Source organism: Manis pentadactyla, chromosome 5, assembly GCF_030020395.1.
Source record: "Manis pentadactyla isolate mManPen7 chromosome 5, mManPen7.hap1, whole genome shotgun sequence".
Classification (NCBI taxonomy): Eukaryota; Metazoa; Chordata; class Mammalia; order Pholidota; family Manidae; genus Manis; species Manis pentadactyla.
This window is the reverse complement of record NC_080023.1, coordinates 32,962,695-32,981,733: the sequence shown is the minus strand read 5'-3', so window position 1 is coordinate 32,981,733 and position 19,039 is coordinate 32,962,695. Positions and strand designations below refer to the sequence as shown.

General features: G+C 38.2%; 1 protein-coding gene across 1 annotated transcript in view; it reads left to right on the top strand.

The window, feature by feature from the left end:
• Positions 1–868: 868 nt before the first annotated feature.
• SMIM14 (small integral membrane protein 14) overlaps positions 869–19,039 on the top strand; it is an 86,124-nt gene continuing 67,953 nt past the window's right edge. The window contains exon 1 of the mRNA XM_036908503.2: positions 869–1,140. Within this exon, the coding sequence (XP_036764398.2) occupies positions 873–1,140 (268 nt within the window). The 5' untranslated portion in view covers positions 869–872. The remainder of the gene's footprint in view (positions 1,141–19,039) is intronic.

The following is a 19,039-nucleotide window of genomic DNA, read 5'->3' as shown; positions in this document are numbered from 1 at the left end:
TCTTACAGCTAACTTTCACCTCTCCTGGAAGTAAACAAAGAGTCACCTTTGTGAAAGCTTTGGAACTCACACTTTTATTTTGCCAGTGGTCCCATTATTAGTGAAAGTATGTCAATTCATGGACCAATGAAAACAGTAGCCTTAAATTTTGACAAATTGGTGTATTTCCAAGGCCCCAAAGGTTTAGCAGGGAGGCTAAAAGGCCCGAATGGGAAAATAGGAAGCACCAACTTGGTCTACAAAGAGTTGAGGTTCCCCACAAATTGCGTCTTTATTCCAATTGCAAGGTCAAAGCAACAAGGGCTTTGGGAGCTGCCTTATAGCACTTTCCCACCCCTTCGCCACTATCTCCCGACCAGCAAGTCATCTCTGGTGACATATTCTAATACTCTTCGAGCTTAATTTTAGGCAGACTTCCGGGTGAAAAAATGTTAGGGTAAAGGGGATCTATAACTGCCACATTTGACATTACTTCTGAACATAAGACTAAATCACCACCTCCAATTTTTACAGGGGCCTAAGTGATCCAAAACACCATCTACAGGGGTACCCCTTCTCGGCCGACTTCGACTTGAGCCCGCCTAGCCCTCTACCCCAGCTTTTCTCAAGACACAGGCTTAGGAAAGCCCTCATCTTAGGCAAAGACAGACACACAGTAGAGGACACTGTCCACCACAAACACAGGCTACACAGGCCCGTTCGGCAGCCGGCGGGGCTCGCCCTCCCCACTTTACAGCGCTCGGCCCCACCCCTCCTAACCGGAACTACAACCCCAGCGCTCCGCGCCCCGGCGGATAGCGTGACGCTCGCACCCGAAGCCCTCGCACCCGCCCCGCCTCTCCGGACACATTGGGCAGGCGCGGGGCGCGCGCATGCTCGGCAGGCGGGCCGCTGGGGTCTCGAGCAGTTGCAATCTGTTGCGCCGCCGCCCAAGGGAGCCGGCAGATCCGGGTCTCGTGGCTAAGAGTGACGTGGTCAGTCGAATCAAAACAGAGGAGGGGAGGAAGCCGGCGGTCGGGAGCAGCACCGGCAGAGGCGTCCCGAGCGGCCGTAGCGTTCTGGAAGCTCCAGGCGGTCTTTCTGCCGAGCCTTGGCCCCGGCCCCCATCCTCCCCGCCCCGTCGGTTTGTTGTCTGGGCGGGTGAGTGTCTCCCCCTCTCCCACCTCTGTTTGTGGGCCCAGCTTTCCCTCACTCCCGTCTTTCCTGCGGGCCCCTTAGGCTCTCGGGGACTGCGGCGGCTGCGGCAGAGCGGGGCTGCTTCTCGGGCTTGGTTCCTCTACCCGGCTGGCGACTCGGCACCGGAGAAGCTCGCTGCTGCCGAGCCCGCACCCACCCAGGCGAAGAGCGAGGCAGAGAACCAGAGTCGGGGCTTAGCAGGAAGGTGGATGGTAGCCACGGGTGGTTTTATTTTTAGGGCGAGACAGTTCGGGTGGAGGCGTATAATGGAGTAAAAAGGAGAGAGTTGCAGCTGGAAGGAAAAACCTACAAACCCTAAAATCCACAGTGTTCCTCAGCCCTTTTCTCGGTTTGATGAAGTCACTAGAATGCGTCCATTGTTGTGACTGATGAGACAGGAAAGCTGCCATACAGAAAGCGGGAGCTCTTTAGCCCTTGTGATGCGAATTTAAAGGATTTCCTTTTTTCTGTTTGTTCAGTAAGTGGAACCGGAGCTGACAGTAAAGAGGCAGCACTCTTTATTGGAACAGATAACGTGCGATTACCGGTTACCGGACTGCCTGAAGTCCCATGTTGCCGTTTAAAGCCCAAATTTTCCAAAGTGGCTGTTTCTAAGTGTGTTAGGATTTTAGACAAGATGATATTTGTCAGCTGCACAGAGTCAGTAGGATGTTTTTTCAGTTGTCCTAGTTAAGCAAAATCGAAGATGTCGCCTTAGTAAGAGAATGGTTTTGCATCAACTCGGTTGAGCCTCACGCACACATTACCTATGTTTGATGAAGAGACCTTCCAGTTTTGTGTGTGGTCAGAAACCATTGGGAGCTTTGCATACATAACAACTTGGACGGCGTTGAGATCTTTCAGGTGTTTTTAGTCTTGAGACACTTCGGAGGCGTTCTCACTGTCCAGTTCTACGGAGTTTGCAGACACCTTGTCTTTCCTTCTACTTGAGGTGACTAGCCACGCAGACTCCTCTAGGGTAGCCTGCTTGAGTCCTCGACTGCACGAAGGAGACCTGAAGGCCAAACCTTTGTGTCCTAACTTGGTTTAAAAAAAAAAAAAAAAAAAAAGAACCCCTCCCCCCGCCAAATAACTCATTAATTGAGCTGTTTCTGTGATAAACGGCAAGAAAGAAAATTGCCCCTTATCAAATCAAAGTTCTTATGAATTTCGACTACTCCCTTGAAGGGGTGTATCCCTGTGTGGTACTTAACATATTTTTTTCTTCCTGTGTGTGCAATTAATATATTTTTTCATGATATCATAGTTGGAATCCTGCTGGTTTAACTAATGAAATTATATTTTCTTTAAGTTTTTTTTTTTTTACCTTTTATGCTTACAGCTGAATTTTTTGCATACATGAAGTAACTTGTGATAATTGGAGAAAATGGTGATTAAAGCAGAGAAGCAAAAAAGAAGAAAGTCATCAATATTCCTGCCATTCAGAGATCACTAAAATGTTAACACTGGTTTATATCCTCCCAGACTTATTTTTTGCATTTATATTTTATACAAAAATGGTATACTGCATATGCATTTCTGTAACCTGTTTTTTCACATAGTAGTACTGTTTTTGAGTAACGGAATTTAAGTTTTTGTCGATATGTACTTTTGGACCTTAACTTTAGGGAATGCTCACTATATGCCAAACCGTAATCATGGTTTTAAAAGATTTCCTCCCAAATTTCCTTAATGATACTGTAAGATATAAGAAATTATTATACATTGTGTGGCAAAATAAGGTTTTGCTTGCTTAAATTCTTGGGAGAGCAGGCACAGAATAGGCTTGGAATGGAAGTTTAAAAAGTTTTTGACAGAATGGATGTTTAAAAAGTTTTTGCTAATGATTTGATGCAGGTAAAGGTTTAGTTTCATAGATACACTATGCTACAAATGCTGACCAGCTGTCCAGGCCTCCAGCAGTAAGTTCCCAAAAGACTTGACTTTACAAATCATACTTCGTATGCTTTATTAACATTGAGTCTTGGAAGTGTGTCCATTCAGTTCATTGCTTTATCAGTGGTGCCAAAAGTGGAGGAAATGTCCTCTTCCTCAGCTTCAAAGGATAAGTACATACTACAAAGTATCATAAATATACTAATAACCCATTTGGGTCTCTTAGTTATAAACTTACCTAAAACCTTTAAATCTATATTCATTGTGTATCTCTTGGGTAATTAATCCCATATGCTTACTACTCATTATATAACTTTGTTTTCTTTGATTTGCCTTAAATTATAGTGTTCAATACATATTCTAAATTTGTCTACTTCTTCCTGTACCTACTGCCATCACCTTTGTCAACTCAACTATCACCCTCTTACCTGGCTTGTTGAAGTAATCTGGGCTCACTGCTACCACTTTGGCTTTCTGTGGTGCATTCGCTTTACCACAGCCTAGGCGATCCTTTGAAATGTGTATCAGATTGTCACACTTTCTTTGAAAGCCTTCCATCATAGCATACAATCCAAACTCCTTACGAAGGCTTGTGACGCACTAAACATTTTGCACTGCCTTCCTCTTATCTTACCTTGTATCCCTATACCTAGATCAGTAGTGTGGAGCCTGGCCACGTCAGTGTCTTCTGTGTTCCATCCTGAATGGCCTTGTTTCTGGAACTTGACAGGCTGGCTCCTGCCTTAGGGTGTTTGCATTTGCTGTTCCCTATGGCTTCAGTACTTTTCTCCCAGGTTTTGCTATGGCTGTTTTCATCCTGTCATTCAGGTCTTAGTTCAGATGTTGCTACTCAAGGAGATTGCCCCCAATTATGTCTCCATTCTTTTATTTTCTTCATAACATTTATCACCATTCAGAATTTCCTTATTTTTTAAATATTGTATCCTACACTAGAAATTAAACTCTGAAAATGGGGACCTTGTCTGTCTGTTTCACTGCTTAGTAGGACTCAGTAAATGTTGGTTGAATGAATGAACATGGTGAACACATCTGTATTCCTCTCGAACCAGCTCCTTCTATAGAAGAATCCTAGTTTCCAGATTCTTTTTATAGGGCAGTGCCTTGCTTTTTCTTACTTCAATAATTCTTGGTGTTTGGGTCAGAAAACAGTCACATTCTACCTTAGATCTGTAGAATTAATCCCTGGGAGGAATAGGTCTCGGGAATCTGCCTTTTCAACAAGCCCTTCAGGTAATTTTAATGAGTTCAAAGTTTGAGAGTGTGTCAATATTTTTCTCTGGGAGATTACTTCTTGCTTTATAGTACTAATGATAGCTACCAATTTGGGTAACATGATGTATCAGGTACTATGCTAAAAACTTACATGTTCTTCATGTAACTAGAGCAATTCTGATGAACTCCCATTTTATAAGTGAAGAAACTGAGACATAGTAAGTGGCAGAAAGTTGGATTTGAACTGAAGTCTGTTTTCTTAATCACTGTACCTGCTGCCTCTGAACTACAGTATTTAGATTGTATGCAGTACTTTGGTTTTGATAGGTTATAGTTTTGTTAAGGGCAAGTGTTTTCTGTGCCGTTTCCAATCCTATTCTTAAAGAAGCCCATTGTTTTGTTGGTCTTTTTGCGGGGAGTTGCCCAGATGGGAGATGACCTCAAGAAACATTCTGCAAAGACTGCTCTGTCTACCTTCTTTGTTGTATTGAGTGCTTAGAGCTTACCAGGCTTAAGTAAGTTTGGAGTATATTCTTCTTCCTGTATATTACTTTGCATTCCACACAACAAAAACACAAGATATGCTTGTTATTCAAAAGCTGAAAAGGATAGTACTGTTTAAAGTCAGCAATGACAAAATCTGTAATTCTCTTATTCAGAAGTCATCTCTGCACATGTATTTCTTTCCAGTATTTTAATTTTAATTCGTGTTTGATGTAAATGAGATGTAATATCCACATAAGCTTATGTCCTGATTTTTTTTTTGGGTTTGATGTAATGATCTTTTTTTTTTTTTTTTACCGTGGCCTTAAAAGCTTTTATTTTAACTGGTTACATTTTATAAGCTATTTTGAATAATCTGGTTTACTTGAAGTTTTCATTTCATGTTGGGTATGAATGTAGTTGCCAGTTTTCATCACTATAAATAATATTGTGATGAACCTTGGCTCTAAATAGTAAAAGCTCTGAATGATTAGAGCAACTAGTGTAATTATTTTAAAAGTCATATTTAGAACATTTTAGTGATTTCAAATGTGATTTTAATCATAATTCAAATATATATATATTATACATAAACTTGGAATGCTTAGAAAATTTACATGAAAATTTTTAATAGAGGTTGCCTCTAAGAGGAGAGTACCTTTTGCTTCTGTGGGGTTTTCTGCATTTGAATTTTATAACTATAACTGTGTATTGCTTTTAAAAAATTCAATTCCTTGGAGAAGAGTGTATTTTCCTAAACTAAAACCAATTTTTAGATGTATAGTAGGGTTTATTTTTATTTTGTCTGTAACATTTTAAACTTCGGTGTTTTTCTTTTGGAGAAAGTTACCTTCTTGCTTATTTTAACATTGAATTTTCATTTCCTTTTTTCTACTAAGTTTAGGTCAAAGCACAGATGTGAGTCTCAGCTTTGTTAAAAATACAGAATGAACAGGGTTTTTGCTTGACTGCACTCATCGACAAGTATTACAGGTGCAGCGCTTTCAAAATTTAACAGCTAATAAAGCTGCTTCAAATCAAGTTAGGGATTAAATAAGTAAGCAACTTCATGGTATCTGCACCAGACTCAGAGGTCAGTGTTCTGGCTGCTCTCTTGTTTTATCTTACAAGGTACTTAAAAAAAAAAAGTTAACTTTTTTTATAGTATGTTTTTATTGTATAGTTACTCAACTCTTAGCAAAAGTAATGTAGAAAGAAACTGACCTGATTGAATTTTGAAGACTTTTTAAAATCTGTGGTGTTTATTCAAGTTTCATTTTTAAATAACATTGCTTTAAAAAAAATCACAGTGGTTCTAAGCATTTTTCTGGTCTTTATATATTACATTTACCTGTATCTTTGTGAAGGTATGTTATTCTAGGGTGTAGCATGGACGAAAAAGGCTGTGATGAGTCACATGTGTTGGGAGAGGAGGGGCCATAACTCTTTTCTGCTCAAAAATGATGTAGACAAGCAAGTGAATTAGGGTGATATTGAGGAAAAGTCTTGATTCCCCTCTAATTTGTTTGATGTGAATCATTCACAGACTTGTAACTATTACTTGTGATGTACCTAACAACTTTAGAACACACTAGAATTTTGTATTATCGCTGTTGAAAAGTGCTTTTTAAAAAGTGTAAGTAATATATCCATTGTGATTTGAGACTACATAGTATGGCATTTTTATACTATCTTCCATTGATTTTTCTGTTTCTAATGTACGAAAACCAGCCTTTTTCTCTGAGTTTAAAAAATTGACTCAGAATATGATTAATAAGTACTCTTGAATAGAAATCTTAGAAAACATTTTCAGAATATGAGATTTTTGGTTATATTGAATATAAACAAAGATGATTCAATTGAAAACTTTTCCTTTGCTTAACCATGTATAATAAATTTTACCCTTGGAGCTTGAGAGACTCTTTGGGATTGTACAAGAGTAAGGAAAAGCCAGAGAAGGATAGGAAATTTGTAAGTAAGGGATCAAGATTCAGAACAGAATACTTCTTTCTTCCCTTTCTCTTGTGCAGAAGAGTGATAGCTGAGCCCTGGGGGAATACAGTACAAACACTCCAAGGAAGTATACAGAGACCAAGGGTTGAGGTTTGAAGATACGTTTCAAATCTCAGGGCTTACAGTTGAATCGACTAGAGCATTTTACAGTTTATAAAGCACTCTAATTCTCCCTTGATCCTCCAAACAACCCTTTAAAATGAGTAGTTTCAGTTATCACTCCTGTTTTATAGGTGGAGACACTACAGTCACAGAGAAACTGATTTATCCATTTCTCAGTAGTGCCATAACTTGAATCATTTATCTAAGGTGAATTCTTTTGGCTATCCCATGTTTCAGAAAGTGTTGCCTAAAGTAATTCCTAGAATACAGTCAAATATAGGTAAGGGTCACTGAGGAAAGAGAAAGTAATGTTTAAGAGGTAGGAAAACAGGGTCACAGTAACTGAGAATTTCCAGAGAAGTGGTAGCAACTCAGGGGTGGACCTTAAGCAGAGTCCTGTGCTTCAGGGACATGGAGGAATTAATTAAGGAGGTATGGTAATTCTCGATAACCTTGTAAAGTTAAGCTTTTACCAGCAATGGGATAAGTTAAGGAGAGAAATAGTTCTCTGTCTTCCATTCTGAGCTTTCTACAGAGAGGTTATTACAGAAGTCATTTGAGACATTACTTTGGCTGTTAAATTATATACTGTAATTTATTATATGAATTAATTATAATTTATCATTAACTTGATAGAAAGCTCTTAAGAGGTAGAGGCAACCTTTTATTTTTTTTGTTTCAATTTTTATTTTGATATTGTTAATGTACAATTACAGTTAGTTGAACAACATTATGATTACTAGACTCCCCATATTATCAAGTCCCCCCACATACCCTATTGCAGTCACTGTCCATCAGCATAGTAAGATGCTATAGAATCATTACTTGTCTTCTCTGTATATACTGCCTTTCCCATGTCCATCCCCCTGCTACATTATGTGTACTAATCGTAATGCCCCGTTTTCCCCCTTAACCCTCCCTTCCCACCCATCCTCCCCAGTCCCTTTTCCTTTGGTAACTGTTAGTCCTTTCTGGGGTTCTGTGAGTCTGCTGCTGTTTTGTTCCTTCAGTTTTTTTCTTTGTTCTTATACTTCACAGATGAGTGAAATCATTTGATACTTGTCTTTCTCCGCCTGGCTTATTTCACTGAGCATAATACGCTCTAGCTCCATCCATGTTGTTGCAAATTGTAGGATTTGTTTTCTTCTTATGGCTGAATAATATTCCATTGTGTATATGTACCACATCTTCTTTATCCATTCACCTACTGATGGACATTTAGGTTGCTTCCATTTCTCTATTGTAAATAGTGCTGTGATAAACATAGGGGTGCATCTGCCCTTTTCAAACTGGGCTGCTGCATTCTTAGGGTAAATTCCTAGAAGTGGAATTCCTGGGTCAAATGGTACTTCTATTTTAAGCATTTTGAGGAACCTCCATACTGCTATCCACAATGGTTGAACTAATTTACATTCCCACCAGCAGAGTAGGAGGGTTCCCCTTTCTCCACAACCTCGCCAACATTTGTTGTTGTTTGTCTTTTGGATGGTGACGATCCTTACTGGTGTGAGGTGATATCTCATTGTGGTTTTAATTTGCATTTCTCTGATCACAAGCGATGTGGAGCATTTTTTCTTGTTTCTTGGCCATCTGGATTTCTTCTTTAGAGAACTGTCTATTCATCTCCTCTGCCCATTTTTTAACTGGGTTATTTGCTTTTTGTTTGTTGAGGTGTGTGAGCTCTTTATATATTTTGGATGTCAACCCTTTATCGGATCTGTCATTTATGAATATATTCTCCCATACTGTAGGATACCTTTTTGTTCTATTGGTGGTGTCCTTTGCTGTACAGAAGGTTTTCAGCTTGATATAGTCCCACCTGTTCATTTTTGCTTTTGTTTCCCTTGCCTGGGGAGATATGTTCATGAAGAAGTCACTCATGTTTATGTCTTAAGAGATTTTTGCCTATGTTTTTTTCGAAGAGTTTTATTGTTTCATGACTTACATTCAGGTCTTTGATCCATTTTGAATTTACTTTTGTGTATGGGGTTAGACAGTGATCCAGTTTCATTCTCTTACATGTAGCTGTCCAGTTTTGCCAGCACCATCTGTTGAAGAGACTATCATTTCCCCATTGTATGTCCATGGCTCCTTTATCATATATTAATTGACCATATATGTTTGGGTTAATGTTTGGAGTCTCTATTCTGTTCCACTGGTCTGTAGCTCTGTTCTTGTGCCAGTACCAAATTGTGTTGATTACAGTGGCTTTGTAGTAGAGCTTGAAGTCGGGGAGCGAGACCACCCAACTTCATTCTTCCTTCTCAGGATTGCTTTGGCTATTCAGGGTCTTTGGTGTTTCCATATGAATTTTTGAACTATTTGTTCCAGTTCGTTGAAGAATGTTGTTGGTAATTTGATAGGGATTGCATCAAAGTGGCAGGATGGCCATTTTGAAGGTATTAATTCTTCCTCGCCAGGAGCATGGGATGAGTTTCCATTTGTTGGTGTCCTCTTTAATATCTCTTAAGAGTGTCTTGTAGTTTTCAGAGTATAGGTCTTTCACTTCTTTGGTTAGGTTTATTCCTAGGTATTTTATTCTTTTTGATGCTATTGTGAATGGAATTGTTTTCCTGGTTTCTCTTTCTATTAGTTCATTGTTAGTGTATAGGAAACCCACAGATTTCTCTGTGTTAATTTTGTATCCTGCAAGTTTGCTGAATTCCGATATTAGTTCTAGTAGTTTTGGAGTGGAGTCTTTAGGGTTTTTATGTACAATATCATGTCATCTGCAAATAGTGACAGTTTGACTTCTTCTTTACCAATCTGGATTGCTTGTATTTCTTTGTTTTGTCTAATTGCCGTGGCTAGGCCCTGCAGTACTATGTTAAATAACAGTGGGGAGAGTGGGCAACCCTGTCTTATTCCTGATCTCAGAGGAAAAGCTTTCAGCTTCTCACTGTTCAGTATGATGTTGGCTGTGGGTTTATCATATATGGCCTTTATTATGTTGAGGTACTTGCCCTGTATACCCATTTTGCTGAGAGTTTTTATCATGAATGGATGTTGAATTTTGTCGAATGCTTTTCCCACACCTATGGAGATGATCATGTGGTTTTTGTCTTTCTTTTTGTTTATGTGGTGGATGATGTTGATGTATTTTTGAATGTTGTACCATCCTTGCGTCCCTGGGATGAATCCCACTTGGTCATGGTGTATGATCCTTTTGATGTATTTTTGAATTCGGTTTGCTAATAGTTTGTCGAGTATTTTTGCATCTATGTTCATCATGGATATTGGTCTGTAATTTTCTTTTTTGGTGGGGTCTTTGCCTGGTTTTGGTATTAGGTAATGTTGGCTTCATAGAATGAGTTTGGGAATATTCCCTCCTATTCTATTTTTTGGAAAACTTTAAGGAGAATGGGTATTATGTCTTCTCTGTATGTTTGATAAAATTCCGAGGTAAATCCATCTGGCCCGGGAGTTTTGTTCCTGGGTAGTTTTTTGATTACTGCTTCAATTTCGTTCTTGGTAATTGGTCTGTTTAGATTTTGTGTTTCTTCCTTGGTCAGTCTTGGAAGGTTGTATTTTTCTAAGAAGTTGTCCATTTCTTCTAGGTTTTCCAGCTTCTTAGTATATAGGTTTTCATAGTATTCTCTAATAATTCTTTGTATTTCCATGGGGTCCATTGTGATTTTTCCTTTCTCGTTTCTGACTCTGTTGATGTGTGTTGATTCTCTTTTTCTCTTAATAAGTCTGGCTAGAGGCTTATCTATTTTGTCTATTTTCTCAAAGGACCAGCTCTTGGTTTCATTGATTTTTCCTATTGTTTTATTCTTCTCAATTTTGTTTATTTCTTCTCTGATCTTTATTATGTCCCTCCTTCTGCTGACTTTAGGCCTCATCTGTTCTTCTTTTTCCAATTTTGATAATTTTGATGTTAAACTATTCAGTTGGGATTGTTCTTCCTTCTTTAAGTATGCCTGGATTGCTATATACTTTCCTCTTAAGACTGCTTTCGCTGCGTCCCACGGAAGTGAGGGCTTTGTGTTGTTGTTGTCATCATTTGTTTCCATATATTGCTGGATCTCCATTTTAATTTGGTCGTTGATCCATTGATTATTTAGGAGCATGTTGTTAAGCCTCCATGTGTTTGTGAGCCTTTTTGCTTTCTTTGTACAATTTATTTCTAGTTTTATACCTTTGTAGTCTGAAAAGTTGGTTGGTAGGGTTTCAATCTTTTTGAATTTACTGAGGCTCTTTTTGTGGCCTAGTATGTGGTCTATTCTGGAGAATGTTCCATGTGCACTTGAGAAGAATGTGTATCCTGTTGCTTTTGGATGTAGAGTTCTATAGATGTCTATTATGTCCATCTGTTTTAGTGTGTTGTTCAGTGCCTCTGTGTCCTTATTTTCTGTCTGGTGGATCTATTCTTTGGGGTGAGTGGTGTGTTGAAGTCTCCTAAAATGAATGCATTGCATTCTATTTCCTCCTTTAGTTCTGTTAGTATTTGTTTCACATATGCAGGTGCTCCTGTGTTGGGTGCATATATATTTATAATGGTTATATCCTCTTGTTGGACTGAGCCCTTTATCATTATGTAATGTCCTTCTTTATCTCTTGTTACTTTATTTGTTTTGAAGTCTGTTTTGTCTGATACTGCAACACCTGCTTTTTTCTCCCTGTTGTTTGCGTGGAATATCTTTTTCCATCCCTTGACTTTTAGTCTGTGCATGTTTTTGGGTTTCAGGTGGGTCTCTTGTAAGCAGCATATAAATGGGTGTTGCTTTTTCATCCATTCTTTTACTCTGTGTCTTTTGATTGGTGCATTCAGTCCATTTACATTTAGGGTGATTATTGAAAGATATGTACTTATTGCCATTGCAGGCTTTAGATTCGTTGTTCCCAAAGGTTCAAGGTTAGCTTCTTTAGTATCTTACTGTCTAACTTAACTCACTTATTGATCTATTATAGACTCTGTCTGATGATTCTTTATTTCTCTCCGTTCTTATTCCTCCTCCTCCATTCTTTATAGTTGGTTGTTTTATTCTGTGTTCTTTTGTGTTTCCTTTAACTGCTTTTGTGGGTAGTTGATTTTATTTACTGTCTTTAGTTAGTGTTTGGTTGGTCTGCTTTCTTTGCTGTGATTTCATTTTCTCTGGTGACATCTGTTTAGTCTAAGGAGTGCCCCCATCTAGAGCAGTCCCTCTAAAATACCCTGTAGAGGTGGTTTGTGGGAGGCACATTTCCTCAACTTTTGCTTGTCTGGAAATTGTTTAATCCCTTCTTCATATTTAAATGATAATCGTGCTGGATACAGTATTCTTGGTTCAAGGCCATTCTGTTTCAATGCATTAAATATATCATGCCATTCTCTTCTGGCCTATAAAGTTTCTGTTGAGAAATCTGATGATAACCTGATGGGTTTTCCTTTGTAAGTGACCTTTTTCCTCTCTCTAGCTGCCTTTAAAACTCTGTCCTTGTCCTTGATCTTTGTCATTTTTATTATTGTGTGTCTTGGTGTTGTCCTCCTTGGGTCCCTTCTGTTGGGAGTTCTGTGTACCTCCGTGGTCTGAACAATTATTTCCTCCCCCAGTTTGGGAATGTTTTCAGCATTTATTTCTTCAAAGACACTTTCTATCCCTTTTTCTCTCTCGTCTTCTGGTACCCCTATAATACGGATATTGTTCCATTTGGATTGATCACACAGTTCTCTTAATATTGATTCATTCCTGGAGATTCTTTTATCTCTCTCTGAGTAAGCTTCTAAGCATTCCTGTTTTCTGGTTTCTGTTTCATCAATGGCCTCTTGCATCTTATCCATTCTGCATATAAATCCTTCCAGAGATTTTTTCATTTCTGTAATCTCCTTCCAGATATCATCCCTTAGCTCTTGCATATTTCTCTGCAGCTCCGTCAGCATGGTTATGACCTTTATTTTGAATTGTTTTTCAGGGAGATTGGTTAGGTCTATCTCCCCAGATTCCTTCTCCGGGGAGGATGCCTGGGTTAGTCTGGTCTGTGTCAAATTCTTCTGCCTTTTCATGGTGATAGAGGTAGTTGTGGGGAGCTGGCGCATGTGTTGGATGGTAGAAGGTCCCTTCTTGCTGGTTTATGGTGTTCCTCTTCTGGGAGAACAGCGACCCCTAGCGGCTTGTGCTGGGCAGCTGCGCGCAGATGGGGTTTCTAATTCTTGCCCGGCCGCTATGAAAGAAGCTCTGCTCTGCTGCCTCAGGCTGCTGCTCCACTATGGCGGAGCAGCATCGGAGGGGAAACGGGCGGGAGGCTGTTTAGTTCCATGAGGGGCCTCCAAGTTGTGCTGCCATCCAGGGGGTTAGGGCACCTGGAGTTCTCTGGGATTCACATATGCTGGGCTAAGCGTCCCGGGACATTTCCGTCCAGCTGTGGGGTCCCTGTCCCTTTAAGTCTTTCAAAATGCACTCGCTTTTCTTTGTCCCAGGTGCGCCAGCTGCGGGGACCCACTCGCAGGTTTTACTGTCCCGTTTCCTACTATCCAGCACCCCACACACTGTGTGTCTGCGCTCCTAGTGTGGATGGTTAGGGCTGGGTGTTTAGCTGTCCTGGGCTCCCACTCCCTCCCTGCTCCGACTCCTCTCCTCCCACCGGGAGCTGGGGTGAGGGGCACTCGGGTCCTGCTGGGCTGCAGCTTGTATCTTACCCCTTCATGAGGCGCTGGGTTCTTGCAGGTGTAGATGTAGCCTGGCTGTTGTCCTGTGTCTTCTGGTCTCTCTTTTAGGGATAGTTGTATTTGTTGAATTTTCAAAAATGTGTATGGTTTTGGGAGGAGATTTCCACTGCTCTACTCACGCCACCATCTTGTCTCAGCACCCCCACAAAGTATATTTTTTAAGTATTAAATGAAACTGACTTTGCACCTAGAATTTTACATCCAACCAAACTGCAAGTATAGTAAAAATATTCTCAGGACCACAAAGCCTCAGAATGTTTTCCACCCTGAGTCACACAGTAAAAATGCTTTGCATTTCATAAATATGCAAATGCAGGAGAACTTTCAAGAAATATAGAAAATAAGGATGACTGGGTTCATGGGGATGTGCATTAACAGTCTTAAACAAAAGCAAGCATCAAAGAAAAGAAGTGAGAACATCCATAAGTCAAGACTATAATTCTAGACACTATTACCGGTGTCTGGGAGTGAGGACATGTGACCAAGGTGAAGTACTGGAATGTTAGGGAGAATACCTAACTGTGGAGTGCGTGTAGAGGAAATAAAGGTAAGGGCAAATGCCATAAAAGTAAAAATAAGGATAAGGATTAAAAAAACCCACAAAACATTTACATAACCATAGAGAGCCATGATGAACTTGAAAAAGGGGTCTGATCTGTGTTCGGATTTTCTAGATTTACTTGAAGGAAAACACTTCACTACATAAACCTATCTTTAAAAGGTTCCTCAGTTTTCAAAGATTCACTAGTTCAAATTTTGTAGTAGATTACCTCCTGGCATCTCTGAAATGAAAGCACTTACCATCAAAAAAAAAAAAAAAAGAGTGATAACCTCTCATTTAGGGCAAAGGCTGACTTTTCCTGTTCATTGTATGGTCTCTTTACATATTTGGTCATTTCTCATTGATGATGGGTTTTGTTCATTTTATAACACATTTATTTACAGAGTCCAGAATCCTTGTATTGTTTATTAACTCTAGCCCACAGATAAGTGATGACAGAGGGTCAGGGGAGGGGTAAGGCAACTTAACACATTCAGTTTAAGAGAAAATTGAGGTATAATTATTTGTTCCTGTAACTAATGGTCCTGGTAGGGGAAGAACAAGAAACTTGCTATGAGGTTATTCTTTTAAAAACCTAGTATTTTTTTAGTAGTTCAGAAGACACAAAACAATACACAGTGAAAAGTTTTCTTACTGCTTCTGTCCCCTAGCCACTTAGGCACCCTTTCAAGAGCCAACCAATTACGTAATTTTTTTAAAATACTAAATTCTTAAGATTTTAGACCATTTGCAAACATCTCTCCATAAATAAAAATGTATCTGTAAGTTATTAATTGGGGGTTTGGGCATCAACATTTAGTATATATTTTGGGTAGAATCTTTAGTTTACATGTGTATATAAATGTTTATATATAGGTACAGCTTACATGCCTACATGTAAATATATAGTTAGACTTAAAAAGTAAAATATACAAAATTAGGAAAAAAAGAAAAAACATCATCTGATCACCTGAACAGAACCAGTATAATCAGTTTAATGTAGAATAATTCTTCCCTAGATTTAAAGTCTGGGCATATAATAATTCTACATACTTTTTTTCCCCTTAACCACAAGAATTTCACATTGATCATACTGGATTTCTGACTCATTTCTTAAGAGGGAAATGAGTTTCTTAGTAATATTGCTCTTGGAAGCCAGAGCAGGGAGCTAACCTTTATTGAAGAAGTGATGACACTAGAGATTGGCAAAAAAGTAGGGAGATTAAGTAATGGTACATATGTTCATAATCCAGCCTTAAGAAAGATAAAGGAAAAATCTAGTTGCAGTAATTCTGTATTCTTAAAACTGCTTTTCTTCTCTTTTTCTTAGTAATGAATGGGTCTGAGATGTATAGAGAATAAGCTGACATTTTATGTTCTGACGTGGGTACCAGGGAGGGTTTGTTTAAAAAGGAAAGGAAAGGAAAAGAACTTTTCAATTCATGCATTCAATTTACGAATGGAGTCTGGGCAGCAGGGGTCAGAGACTCCAAGTCAAAAAATGTAAAGGGAACGAATGCTTGCATGGAAGGACAGAAATGCATAGTAAAACAGTACTCTGCGTCAAATCAAAATTAATTTACAAGTCTTTTGGTAGAATTACAGGGAGGATGTGCCCCAAAAAGTTTCTGGAAGGCAATGGATGAATACACAATAGATATGTTACCCAGTATTACTAATTTAAGATAAATAAAATGTAATCTGTTTCTTTTTATCATTTATAAGGACTTACCTAGGACCACCTGGAGGGAGTATTAGTAGGCTTTTTCTCTCTGGTCTTTGATGGTGGTGTAGGCTTTCCTTGTTTTGGATGTCCTTGATGGTTTTGAGGATGTTTTATAAGGTATTTTCTAGAATTCCACTCAATTTGGATTTAATGACTTTCTTATTGTTGGGGGAAGCATTGTGTATTTTCCCTGGTTCTTGTCTCTGCCGCAACAAAGAATTAAAGGGCAGAGACACAGTAATGAAGAAGAGTCAAAGTTTTATTTAAAGTTACTTAAAGAGCGAAAAAGTGCAGCAGGCGACCTCAGGGAGGAGAGGCGCCTTGAAAGGTTTAAGTTTTATTGAGAGAGAGAAAGTCAGCGCACTTAGAAAGTGCACGACACCTCAGAGAAAGGAACGCACTGAAAGGTTTAGGGTCTGGGGTTTTATAGGAGGCTGAGGATTTTCAGAAAAGCGACAAAGGGCCAGGTACAGACTGACTAAACTGTCCCAGAATGTTCATCTTTGATAAGACATTACATTTATTTTTTTTAACTTAACACAAGAAATACACTGTTTCGTTTCCGTTCCAGGATATCAGCTTCTGTCTGGAAGCATATCAGTCAAGACTGTCTGCCTTGCCTCTAATGTGGGCTGAGCTACTGTCCATTTGATTAAAATGCAATCTTAGCTTTAAGATAGAATTCTTCCTGAATAAGCTGGGTCTTTCAGCAGGTGGTAAAGTAAATCTTACAATGGTATGTTCTAATTGACACAGTGAAAACACATAGACTATGTTGAGATACTTTTCCTTATCTCTGGAGTATTCAAACTTCTAGACCAAGTTGCTCCTGGCTTTTGAGCTTTTTATTTTTAACTGGTTAACTCTGAGTCCCTTCTAGTGGGCTTACTGGCCTTTTTCTCTTTCCACCCCACTCATATATATTTTCCTGCCTAACATTATGATTAGATTTGGTGTTAAGGTTTTTGGGAAGAAGACCACAGAGGTACAATAAGTGCCCTTCTCATCCCACTGCATCAAAAGGTACATGACATCAGCATGACTTACCCCTAAATTTTGGTCAAGTAGTGTTTGCTAGGTTTCTCTACTCTCAGGTTACCTTCTCTTTCTGTATTCGGTCCTGTAGAACTGAATTACTAAATCCAGTCCACATTCAAGGTTGTGGAAGGGTTAAGTTCACCTCCTAGAGTGAGGGTGAATGTACTAATGCTATTTGGAATTCTGTAAGGAAGATTTATCCTTTTCTCTCCTTCTACTTTACCCCCCTCTGGTGGAGTATTTTAAAGGAAACGACAGATAATACACATACCACTGATACGAACATTTTTATAGTTCTTGAAAGGTATTGTCAAATTACATACCAGAAGGGTTGTAACAGTTAGCTGTGGGACTAGCAATGTATGACTGAACTTTAATTGTACTTTGTTTTGTTTTTAGATGAAAATTCACATTTTAGTTTGCATTTATTTGATCACTTCCATAGATCACAAATCTATGGTGACCTTTTTTGAATGTTTATAAATTAGCTTATAGTGCCTCTTTGAAAATTATCTTTTACTTTGGGCTTTACCTATTTGAAAAAAATTGTAGGGACTCTTGGGTGTTTTAACTCTTTTGTCTCTTAGGGATTTAAGAGATTTATTAATCATTTTGCTTACTAGCCCCTAATTTTTAATCATCTTCAGGGTTTTGTCTATTATTCAGATCTCATGACCATATCTTTCTTAGTGCTATTGTATTGTTTTAGAATTTTTTCCTGTTTCTGTTACATTTGCCTATTGGTAGGAAATTGCTAGCCATTGGTAAAGCAAAAAGCAAGCAAGGCAATTTTAGGTAAAAGTCACGTAATAATAGTTCAATTTCAAATTAATGTAGGAACTATTGTGGGTTAATCTAGCATATGCTTGGACTATTTGCTTTAAAAATACATGACTGATTCTCCCAAGCATTTTGTGTTAAAAGCACTTTTAAAATGTTACAAAAATAGCTAACCTATTAGAAAATTACTTTTACAATCTTAAAACCTATGTTGACACTTTATTATATTTTGGAAATTTTTTTTACTGCTAGGTATTTGTAAAATACCTTCTTTTTAAAAAGAAATTTAGAATATAATACCTTCTGTAAAGCATATATCCCAAACCAAATATTTTCTTCTGTAAGAGGAACCAAAATGAACTCACACACACATACAAACATATTAATGCTTTCCCCCTTTAATCTTTAATGGCTTGGAAGACATTTTATTCCTTCATATGAGTCCTTGATCCCTATGGCAACAAAAAATCCAAAATAAAAGAGCTGAAGTAAAATTGTCAAAAGAATACCCAGGTTTTACTGTTACCCTTCAGTTCCTCCAATACGTTCTAGGAAAAAATCAGTGTGTTAATTAAAACACTAAAGAAAATTAAAATACTCTCCAAATAATATTTCATATTATCATTGGGTGCCATTTTCAATTACTGTCTTGGAATTTTAGATCTATTTTTCTCTGGGTTGCAATTTTATTAACACTTTAACTGTTAGTCTGAAAAAGTAAATATTTAAATAGAAAAATTTGGAAATAGATATTAATCTGACTTTGGAGCCACTTAGAAGAAAGGGAAGCAAATGACCTATAAAACATTTCAGTCTTACTGTAATAATGAATTAATACTCAATAATATAAAGAGCAGCTAGAATCAGTAAGACAAAGTTTGAAAAAGAAGTATAAATGCCAGTAAACTTGAAAAGATGCACAGCATCATTAGAGTTAGGAAATAAAAACAATCAGATGCACAGCATCATTAGAATTAGGAAATTAAAACAATCAGATATTTTTGGAGCCCGACACCTTAGCAAAAAATAAATTTAATTGAGTATATGTTACTGTACTGTTAATGGTAATAATACTATATGTAGTTACACAATTAGTAATATGTACTGTGTACTATTGATAAAATTGGTAAAGGCTTTTTATGAATGCCCTTAGACCTAGAGATTTTGTTTTTTATACTTGGTCCTGCATAAATATGGGCACAGAGATGTTTATTGCAGCATTATCTTAACCAAAAAATTGGGAAGGCCCTAATTAATTTCTGCTAAAGGAATGCTACAAGTGTGTGTTTCTGTTTTAGAGCATTATATAGTTATTAAAAACAATGAAGTAGAGCTTTATGTCACAAAAAAGTAAGTTGCAGAACATGTATAATACGATCTCATTTGTTTTTTGTTTGTTAGT